The sequence below is a fragment of the Aegilops tauschii genome, chromosome 6 (assembly GCF_002575655.3).
Source record: "Aegilops tauschii subsp. strangulata cultivar AL8/78 chromosome 6, Aet v6.0, whole genome shotgun sequence".
Taxonomy (NCBI): domain Eukaryota; kingdom Viridiplantae; phylum Streptophyta; class Magnoliopsida; order Poales; family Poaceae; genus Aegilops; species Aegilops tauschii.
This window is the reverse complement of record NC_053040.3, coordinates 92,630,401-92,641,883: the sequence shown is the minus strand read 5'-3', so window position 1 is coordinate 92,641,883 and position 11,483 is coordinate 92,630,401. Positions and strand designations below refer to the sequence as shown.

General features: G+C 44.3%; 1 protein-coding gene across 1 annotated transcript; it reads left to right on the top strand.

Annotated features, from left to right (window-relative positions):
• Nucleotides 1–2,787: 2,787 nt before the first annotated feature.
• Nucleotides 2,788–10,023, top strand: LOC109731611 (cysteine-rich receptor-like protein kinase 15). Its single transcript, XM_073501775.1, has 7 exons — nt 2,788–3,625; nt 7,197–7,295; nt 7,414–7,568; nt 8,234–8,466; nt 8,560–8,772; nt 9,228–9,381; nt 9,478–10,023. The coding sequence occupies exons 1-7, from the start codon at nt 2,788–2,790 to the stop codon at nt 9,748–9,750; spliced, it is 1,965 nt and encodes a 654-aa protein (XP_073357876.1). The 3' UTR covers nt 9,751–10,023.
• The last annotated feature ends 1,460 nt before the right edge of the window (nt 10,024–11,483 follow it).

Below are 11,483 nucleotides of genomic sequence, written 5' to 3'. Positions count from 1 at the left end.
CTCTGCCTTCAAGATTTGGTAGCACTACTTCTTTTAGAATGTCCTATAACTTTATTCAAACTTGACAAATATCACTATTACAATGCTTCAGATCATAGATCCAACAAACTAAAAGGTAACATCTATAACTGAGAACTACATTGAAATTTCTAACAAACATCTCCATGTTATCAATCTTTGCGTCGTGAAATCCTGCCAAGGCTTCGGTACAGAAACCGCGATAATATGGGAGTAGTGACACCGCCACTTTTACAAATGCACGAACTTGATTAGCTTCATGAGTCTCAGAAACTCTCTTCAGCCGCCCATCCAAAAGGAATGGATGTCGTGATGTTGAAAGTACTTGGGCCGGAGAATATGTTGGAATTTCCCTAGAGGCAATAACAATTTGTGTTATTATTTATTTTTAAATTTATAATTAATGTTTATATTTTATGCTATAACTGCTATAGCTCTCGAACATACGAAAATCAAAAGGTTCAGAGAAAAACTCGTATGCACGTGTAGACTTGAAAACGGTAAAATAAGATTCTTAGTCTCTGCGCTCAAGCCGGCCCGGCCCCCATCCAAGGGAGCTCTTATTTGCCGCTTGCTGCGACAAATAGTGACCCCAACGCACAGACAACTTCCAACTGGGCCGACCCATGTAGCAATCTTCCACGAGCGACTTAATGTAGCGGTGTCATACTGTAGCAGTTTCTTATTGTACCAGGCTGGCACCATAATAGTTCTTTTTTTACTTTTGTCCTTCATTTTTAGGGGGGAAAACCTTCAGAGGAGTGAACTTTTTAAAAATGCCGAAATGTTTTTGAAAATGTGAACTTTTTGAAAAACAACCTATATTTGATTTCGAACATTTTTCTCCCAAATACGGAGAATAATTTTAAAAACTGTGGACATTTTATAGTTCCGAAATTTTTTCAAATAATTAACATGTTTTCCAAATTCTGAACAGTTTTTCGAAATCTGTACTTTAATAAAATACAAACAATTTCTAAAATTAGTATTTTTAACGTTTTTTATAAAACAAATTTTTAATACACCAAACTATTTTTGAATTTTTCGTATTTTTGTAAAAAAAGAAATGAAAAGAGAAAAAGAACCAAAAAAGAGAAATAAAGAAACCGAGAAAAAAAAACCGGTTAAGCAACCTCCTAGAAGGTTCCCGTTACACTAAAAACCGGGTTAAGAGCATCCTAGAAGGTTCCCATGCATTGTGGTCAGTGGCCTGCTTGTTATTACATCTCTGTCTGAATGAATTTGTAAGAGCAAACTGTGCAAATGTTTGATTTTCGTTTCAATATTCACGTAGTTTGCTGTCTTTCTTTGTGTATGTTGGTACGGATATTTGAGGACCTCGTTTCAAAAAATACGCCATCTGGGAGATTTACGAGGACTCACAAGAAAATACCTAAATCCGAAAGTAATCGGTAATGACTGTCCTATTAGGTTTTTTGTTGTTGCCGGGATGTGTCCTATTAGGTTTGGTTATGTAGTACATTTTTTAGTGGAAATGTCTTTTTTTTAGTCCTGACCGTAGAACAATCGCTCTACAGTATTTTTATTAAATAAAATAGGTATGCAAAGTTACAAAGAAACAAAAATAAAAAGAAGAGGCAAAAAAATTGCCTCAGCCTACACCGGTTCTGGGAATCATAAGGAAAATCATTTACAAAAATTGTTCAGACCAGGTCCTGAGCTTCTCTGTTTTGCCTTCTTTAGCCCTAAGTTGTGTTGCCCATATACCTTCTTTCAAATAGAATTTCCATGTGCCTAGATGAGGGGCTGCTGTTCTGAAGATTTTGTCGTTTCTTACTGACCAAATGCTCCAACAGCTCATAATGATGATGTCAAGAGCAAAGTCCTTTGGTAATTGATTGGCAATGAGTAGAATTTCATCAAATGTTGATATACCCCTAGGTCTCTCTAGGGTAATGATATCCCAGCATGAGAGAGCAAAAGGACAATTCCAGAACAGGTGATGCAATGTTTCTTCCACATCATCAGAGCATAGGGCACAATGATAATCCGAGAGATGCATACTCCTTCTGTGTAGCATGTTTCTGGTATTAAGCCTATCATGTAACAACAGCCAACGGAAAATCTTATGTCTCAGTATGCAAGATGTACCCCAAAGGTTTTTAAAAATAACACGAGCTGTGTTGATTCCCATGATACGCCTATACATCTTCATTGAGGAGTAGTGATTGGAGGGCCAATGATATCTCCAGATGTCTCTATGATCAGTGTTCCCCCTGTTATGAATCAAGTCTTGCACCATGTTGTATTGTTGGAAAGCTTGTTGTGATAGAGGTCTCTGGAATTGCATGTTGAAATCCGCCTGGTTCATAATGTTAATCAGTGTCGTCTCCCTGTTGATGACAAATGAGAAGAGTTCTGGATACTTCCTCTCCGGTGGTTGTCCAACCTAGTTATCTGACCAAAAGAGAGTTGTGTCCCCTTTACCATCTTGACATATGGAGTGACTTTTGTATAATGGAAGTAGTTTCAGTATCTTAACATACGGCTATGGTTGGCTCAGTGTCAGGGAACATGTTTGATCGAGTCATTCATGATGCTCCTACTTGCAGTTAATTAACACACATTTACGTGCAAACAACCCAATTATTCCACAGTACATTTGATCCAGTCAGTTTACAGCGAGCTGCAAAGCGAATGCATACCAGAAAGTCGACGCATATGGCTGTCAAAACGGCAGCTGAATAAATCGCGTGCTCCAAAGGAGACTTGGGAGAGCTAATCGTCAACTGTCGAATTACCAAGCAAATGGTGCGCAACCACATCATGCTCTTCCTCCTCCTCCTCGTTACGCTACTAACTTCCGGCAGAGACCAGTCGGCCGTGTCCGCGTCACCGGTGGGATCAGTGGAACCGTTCCGCAAGTGCACGGTCTGCACCGGCGCCCTGTACGAGCCCAACAGCACGTACAGGTCCAACCTGGAGGTCCTCGGTGCGGCGCTCGTCGCCGGGGCCGGCGCGAACGGCGGGTTCGCCAAGGCGAGCATCGGCGTGGCACCCGACGCCGTCTACGGCCTGGCGCTGTGCCGAGGCGACTGCGCCGGGCCCAACTGCACGGGCGGCCTCGCCGCCGCCTTCCGCGGCGCCGCCGAGCTGTACTGCCCGTCCAGAAGAGACGCGACCGTTTACTACGACAACTACACGCTCCGCTTCTCCGGCGAGGATTTCCTCTCCGCCCTCACGGAGCAGCCGAGGTGCTCCGGGTGGAGCGACTCCGGCGAGTCTGGCTGGGACGCCGCCCAGCTGCTCGCGGAGAGGGTGGAGGAGCTGATGAAGGAGACCATCAAGCACGCGGCGGCGACGGCTAAGCGGTACGGGACCGGCAGGGTGTGGGTGAGAGGCAGAGCAGAGGCCGCGGACATGGAGTACGTGCTGGCGCAGTGCACGCCTGACCTCACGGAGGCCGAGTGCTGGAGCTGCCTCAACGACACCCGCGGCAAGCTGCAGACGTCGTCCATGCACGACAAGGTCCCAACAAGCCAGTATGGCGGGAGGCTCGTTGGAGTGCGGTGTAGCTTGCGGTACGAGAGGGTGCTCTTCTTCGAGGAAACGAGCAGCACGCTCCAGCTCCACAAGCCTAAAGTATGTGCAATGGGTCTGTCTAGGACACATCTAGATGATGTGACATAGTTATGTCACATCTAAGTTGATGTTCACTCTGTTTGTGGGTTTTTTATCTTAGTTTTTTTTCTTGTTACTGCATTATATATTTGTAGTAGTTTAGATGTGACATCATTAAAAAACATCTATTCCCTCCGTTCCAAAATAGATGACCCAACTTTGTACTAAGTTAGTATAAAGTTGAGTTATCTATTTTGGAACGGAGGGAGTAGATGTGAATTAGTCAAACGATCGTACATGAGTGCTATCATGAGGGGCGGACACTATTAGACAGTCGTCGCCTGAAAAAAAGTTCAGTTCAGCTCAGTCAAATCAATTTGTACCGGTTGACCAAAATCCGCGGTAGTGCGGTTTGTCCTTTTCGTCTAGCCGCGATTTCTTCGAGCCCCTCTGCACCTTCCTCCTGAGCCCGCGCCGGCGACAGAGCGGTCCATGCTCGGGCTCGCCGGTCCGGTCTCACCCTCGGGGCTTCACGTGGGAATCGACTGCCGTAAAAGAAAATCAGGCGGGTGAAGAATAGCAGACACGCTATCATTAATTCTTTTCTGAACATTGTTGTCCTTTTTCTGTTTGTTCAAGTTTTCCTTGCCCTTGAGAGCATCTATAGCCGCTTGAACCCGCTTCATACGCCCGAGTGGGCCGTCCGATCACTGACCAGTCACGTTTTCTCGACCCAGACGGACGCCTCAAACAGGCCTTAAATGCTCGGGCTGACCGGCACCCTCCATATCCAGTCTAAATATGGGCCGGATAAGGGGGCGCCCGGGCACGCCCGCCACGTCGGACTGACGCAGGAATTCCAGCCGAAAACGCCCTCAAACTCGGCAGTCTAAAGCTCGTCTCCTCCGTCGGACCGGTGGCGCCGCATGGCGCAGCTCCGACAGGCCGCGTAGTGCATTGCCCGGCTATTTAAGTCGTCCAGCGGCATTGAAACCCTATCATCCATTCACATTTTCCTCCTCCTGTCCGCCGCCGCCGCCACTTTCCACTCCACCTGTCCGTCTAGTAGCCATGCCCCCACGCTGCCGGATGAGGAGCGAGCCATTTCTGACGCCGGAGCGCCGGCTCAAGCTCCTTGAGCAGATCCGGGCTAGGCGCGAAGCCCGGATCGCCGCGGGGCTACCTCCGGATGCAGTGGATCCAAAGGAGGAGTTGGAGGAGGAGGAGGAGGTGGAGGAGGAGGACGAGGAGGAGGAGGGTGAGCCGGAGGAGGAGCATGTGGGGGACGCTGGCGACGGGGATCTGCAGGCGGAGCAGCAGGCCATCCTCGATTCCCTCCAGTCGGAGTCGACTCTGGAAGCAAGACATCGTCGCCGGCAAGAGATGGAGGCGCAAGAGGCCACAGAGGAGGCGGAGATGCTCGCCTACATGGATGAGGTCGAGCAGGAGGAGGATGAGCTGGAGCCCTCACACCCGCACGTCCAGCCGGCACCTGGCACTGTCGTCGTGGACATCTCCGACGACGATGAGTAGCTAGGATAGTAGGTAGATGTAGTGCGTAGGATTTCTTTTGCATGCTTTGTATGGATCTAGGGGATGAAATATGAGAGAAGTGGATGCAAAGTGACTAATTTGAGGCGTGCCCAGTCAGTGCTCGCAGACGCGCCCAGGCGCGTCCGCGGTCATTTGAGAGGCCGGATTTGACAAGTCCGGTTGTAGATACTCTGAGACTAGCCATAATGGGGAGTAACTTAGACTAGTAACATGCATATGTTACTGGCCTATGTTACTACCTCTATAGTGGGGAGTAATATACAAAACTATTCTACACACGGCGCTCACTCACCCGATATGTGAACGACAAGTAATCAAATGATTCTGCTGCACCTTGGCCTTGTCATGGACGGTTTGATCATCCGCGTCGTCCAGCATTCGGCCAGCTTGACGTGTGCCTAGCAACACTCGGTAATATATGTGTGGTGTCATGCAACACTTTATTTGTTAGTTTGTAGACTCATCTTGTCTTGATATTTGTGATGTTACTCATAGTGTGAGTAACAACTATGTTACCATATGCCTCTTTCCTTATTAATTACTTGCCACATCATCTATTTTGTCTCGATATGTGTGATGTTATCATCTATGTTACTCTAGCACTTATTCTTTGTAAAACAAAATACCTCGGTCGTGTGTCAAGTGACATAACATGTCCCTACGTCGCCCCCCGCCTAGGCGACTCGAGCGGACACCGAACCCTGGCCGCATATCTCGTTCCTCCCATCGTCACCGCTGGAGGAAGCCACCGGGTGAAGCCTGGCGGCCGATGGCAGTGGCGGAGGTTCTCTCCCCTACCGTGAAGGTTTGGGTGATGCAGGCACCCACGGGCACGGGGCACCTGCCTGGATCTGGGTCGCTGGCGGCGCGGCCTCTCGCCTATGGCGAAGGCACGTAGCGGCGGCGTGGTGGTGGGCGGTGGCGGTGGCGTTGCAAGGTTGCCGGAGAGGGCTGGTACTACGGCTGTCGGTGGCGTCGTGCGGGGTGGCTCCCGATCCAGCCCGTACGTGTGGCCGGCCGGCTACTGTGTTCGTCTTCACGACCTGGACCACACGGATCCAGCCAAATTCCGGACCGGCATGGCGCGATTGCCGGTGAAAACCATGTCGACCTCGGTTTTGCCAGACGATGGCGGCACCATTGGCGTGGCCCCCTTGTCGAAGGCATCGTCGTCACCTCGGTCCGGCTGCTCTGGGGGAAATCCTAGATCTGGGATTCCCGGATCGGACGATGACGGGTCTTTGGGCCGTCATCCCACTTGGGGGCATCGTTTTGGAGGTGGTGCTAGCTGGAGGGGACAAGAGAAGGTGCAGTGTTGCTTCTACCGCGGCAACACCGACGGGTCTCAGCGGCGTGGTGCAGCGGAGCCTCGGCGACAAACGCGTGCTGCTGGACAAGCGTAGGTGATGGCGTTGTCTGGCATTGTGGTGGCGTCGATGGTAGCATGGCCTGGCAAGGTGAATGCGTTGGTCGCTCCTAAAGGTGGGATGGTGGAATATGGTGGCATGTGATTCTAGAGCGTCCATGTGGTGCGTACTTAGGGTCTACTAGACCAGTTTGTGTGCTCGGCTTGTCGACGGGCAGCTTGGTGAGGCCACCAGATTATATGGTGTGTGTTGACACGTGGTCGGGCACATCGTCAAGTTGGTAGGTGTAGCGATTATGGTTGCAAGGAAGGTGGCTTTGGATTGATCAATGTACTTGTTTTGTCGGGTTCTGTTTAATAATTTAATAAAATTGATCTATGCATCGCTTTGATGCAGAGGCTGGAGGTTATCCTCCTTTTCGGAAAAAGGTGACACAACATGTAATAAGAAAGAAAATAATGAAGAAGAAAATTACACGGATCTCAATGTAAGATCTTATGAATATAGCATCGACTGAGACTAGTTCGTAGTCGACTGAGATGTAGCAAGACTGTTTATATTTATTATGTGTAAAAACTAAAAAGTATATGAATTTCTGATGGTTGTGGCCAATATTCCATTATTTTGAAAAAAAATATGAACTGTTGATATTGTATATTTTACTGTTTATATTAGGGGGGATGAGCACGGTGAACAAGATCACCATAATTGGAGTAGTGCCCTTCCTTGTACTGCTCATCTTGTGTCTTCTTTTAGTTCTCAAACGAATTAGAGGTAAATTAACAAACCCATCCCCGAATCATGACAGATCTGTTTTTTTCTTATTCTTTTAACATATTGTCCTCATGCGTAAGCTTATAATCCTGATTTTCTTTCACTTCTGCAAGAACAGAATCACGGTTGCTGAAGGAACTCGCATTATGGGAGAAAGAGATCATGAACGAAAGTAACTCAGGATTTTCATTATATAAATTTGCTGAGGTAAATGATGCTACGGAGAACTTCTCGAAAAGAGTAGGAGAAGGTGGATTTGGTCCAGTCTTTCAGGCAAGTATCTTGAGGAGGAAGTTGTCTCTATTATTACCCATTCAGTAAACAAGTTCTAAAAACTAAATGTCAACTATAGCGTCCACATCAATGCTACTAGTATAAATTGCATTCTCTTTAGTTGCAAAAGGCAACACTACTTGTTGAAATTCTAGTTTAAGGCTACTTCACAGCAGGGAGTATCATACACTGGTATTATGCATATTATACTAGTGTATGATACTACCTCCGTAGTGCATAATACTATTATACTATGTTAGTATTTTAGATAATTGCATTTACTGGCATGTAGGACACATAGTAGCAGAACATGTATTATGATATAGTATCAATGATACTCAACACTTTTTTTCTTTATTTAATTGTATTTCACCTCATCAAAATTGTTTAGCTCACATGCATGATACTTTCTATGATACTCCCATTATAAAGTTTTTATGGTGTGTTAGAGCAATAATGCAAATTAATAGATAATTTGGATTCCGCAATAATATATGCGGTGACGCATATGTTAGGGAAGGGACTCACATTTCTAACATTTAATGATAATAACACTTCGAAAATAGAGACAAGTATAGATATCATTTTCAGAAACATTATGATTTTGTTTTACTAAGCATTGACAAAAAAAGGAGTATAATATCTAACGACTGCCTTATTTCCAGGGAAAGTTACCTAATGGAGAACAGATAGCTGTCAAAAGACTTAAGCTAAATTCTCTCCAAGGTCTAGTCGAGTTCAAGAATGAAATTAGGCTGATAGCTAAGCTTCAGCATATAAATCTAGTGAGGCTTCTTGGGTGTTGTATTGAAGGCAATGAAAGGATGCTCGTATATGAGTACATGCCCGAGAGAAGCTTGGACTCATTCATTATTGGTATAGATATTCGCTTCACTAGGTACTCTCATACATGTTTAATTGTTTAAGTTTCAAGAACTTAACCATGGTATTTGTACGGTGTGTCTACTATAGGATCAGGCGCAAAATTCAGTTGGCATGTTCGTGCCCGCATAATAGAAGGGATAGCTCAAGGACTTCTCTATATTCATGAACAATCACATTTATGTGTTGTCCACAGAGACTTGAAACCCAGTAACATTCTTTTGGACAGTGAAATGAACCCAAAGATATCTGATTTTGGGATTGCAAGAATATGTCCTTCCAACATAGTAGAATCCAATACCACGACTGTGGTTGGCACAATGTAAGTATTCTCAATTATATAATTTTTTTAAATGATGTTACTTCCACCAAAACGATGCTACAATGGAGACACCACTCTTTCTAAAATTCTCCTCTTTGGCTTGCTTATCAAAGGATGTACTACTGCAGCCCTACATTTGTGCTGCTATATATGGTATACTATCGTGCAGATGCAATCATATTGAAGTGGTTGAATATGTTTACACTAAACATGCATAGTCATGGAACGCTACAATTTATAACCATGGGAAGATACTATAATATCGTAAGTAAATATTTAATATCCATAACATTGTTGTTGTTGATTGACTCTGAAGAATGGCTTTTGCTGTTGTATAATTGATCATGGCCGCAAAATTATGTCTATGACAAATTGGTGCTTTCCAATTATCAAACTTGACTATTGCAGGAACTATATGAACCTGATATTTTTTTTCAATTGTGGCATATTTGTAGTGGTTACATGGCACCAGAATATTTCTCCCAGAAAATTTATTCCACGAAATCAGACATTTTTAGCTTTGGAATATTGCTGCTGGAGATCATAAGCGGAAAGGTAGCTTTTGGGTCCTACAAAATCAATGGAAGATCATATGATCTCAGGAGATATGTGAGTAAACATCTAACATCTTCAACGGGTTTTTTAACTCTTGATTGATTAGAACGGTAATGCTTCCTATCACCCGTAAATAAAATTTACTTTCAGGCTTGGCTACTATGGAGAGATGAAAAATGCAAAGAGCTCATCGATCCATCATTGCGTGAGGAGTACCAAAAGGTGGAGATGATTAGGTGCACACAAATTGCACTTTTGTGTGTTCAAGAAAGTGCAGACGACCGACCAACAATGCGTGAAATTAACATGATGTTACACAATGGTAACATAATATTACCTATGCCTACGCAACCAGGATATTTCGACATAAGTCCGAGTATCATGGATTCATCATCACCAACAGACATGGTGAGTAGTAATTAATGTGTCAGGGGCTGAGGATAGCTATAGTTTTGTAAATATAACTTTGAGTGTGTTCCGGTGATGTTGGTTTTGGACATTCTATGGATTCAAATTGCAAAGGGTGAATGTATACTTCACCATAGGGTGAATCTTCTTTGCATTCCATTGTACGACTCTTAGAATATCAGAAGGTGGTGACTAGGACTATAACATCTATGAAATGGTTTTATTGTGGGATGGAAACATGCACTAATAGAAAAAGGGTCATCTGTCCCGGTTGGTAAGGGCCTTTTGTCCCGGTTGTTGAACCTGGACTAAAGGGTCGTTACTAATGCCCTAGCCCTTTAGTCCTGGTTTTTACACGAACCGGGACAGATGGGCCTCCACGTGGCCGCTGCGGCCAACCCAGGCAGGAGGGCCTTTGGTCCCGGTTGGTGACACCAACCGGGACCAAAAGGCATCCATGCGTCAGCATTTCAGTGGCTGGGGTTTTTGTTTTTTTTGAAAGGGGGAGGGTTTAGGGGGTAATTTAGGGTGTGTAAGCTAGCTAACAGAGATATATAATAACTGATATATAATAACTCTTCATGCCTGCATCATGCATCATCATAATAACAAGTCCTACTAATCATCATCATACAACTTCTACTCGTTATTAATAGCAAGTCATACGATCATCATCCTCATAGTCATCGAACCAGCCCTACTTAATTGTTCTTAACACATGATCATCAGTATTAGGTAGGACCTAAATACCCTTTTTAAGGTAAAATAGCATAAAACAATATAGACCCGACTCTTCATTATGGAGAATGGAGATCATCCTGTCTCCAATTTTTGCGCTTCGCTTCCTTTTGCTTCTAAGAACCTCCTTGCGACTGTTCATACATTTTTTCCATTCTTTGATTTTCATGTCTCCACTTCTTTTAGAAATCCGGTATGGACAGTTGAGATTCGCAGGATGACCTGGTTGTATGTTCAAAACTTCAAGGCTACCATTCTGATACATCAAATGAGGCACACAATCCTCTGGGATTATCTGTTGAAAAACATAGTAATAACTTCATAGTTAGAAATGATGTACTAGTTTTAGAAGTATGCAAAAGATGCACGAATGTCGTAATAGTAAGAAATCTTACCAGGGTATCTCCATAGTAGTTACCGTAGTTCAACACGTGCACTAGTGGCACGTATTGACCATAATGTGGAGGAGTTTTACAATAGATATTGTAATTCTCAAGATCAGTACAAAATCCGACCAGATGACTAGACTCCTTATAAGTTAACTCAGAGCCATCGGTGTAGTAGGTTCTGTCTACCATGTTCCGCACATTGTTTGAACAATCAAAATAAGCTATCAATGAAAATAAGTTGTCAACTATTTTGAAATGAACAATATAAATTAGCTAATAACTATGTTTGAGAAACTCACATAGCGGTAGAATTGGAGGCATATCAACAAGGACCCAAATGTCCATATTGGTTTGCTCGATGTCAGGATCACCAAGATCCATGATGACAAGCATACCCTCATCAAAACCATACATCTTGCAAAATGCTTCCCAATTTTTGCAACCAAAATGGGTTACGCTCTCAGAATTATACAAATTTACTTCAAAATCTATATCATGATGGGTCCTTAGGTGAATTTTCTTTATGTTCATACTTTCATGGTCTTCAAAACCCATCCTCTCCAAGACGTAGCGTCTTGCATGGCATGGGATAAGCTAGTCGAATTGTAAAAGATGAAAAGT

Excerpts from the sequence above, each read along its gene's own strand:
- LOC109731611 (XM_073501775.1), top strand. The coding sequence starts at position 2,788 with ATGGTGCGCAACCACATCATGCTCTTCCTCCTCCTCCTCGTTACGCTA. Across the intron at positions 3,626-7,196 it reads GCTCCACAAGCCTAAAGTAT|GGGGGATGAGCACGGTGAAC; the intron begins GTGCAATGGGTC and ends TGTTTATATTAG. Across the intron at positions 7,296-7,413 it reads AGTTCTCAAACGAATTAGAG|AATCACGGTTGCTGAAGGAA; the intron begins GTAAATTAACAA and ends CTGCAAGAACAG.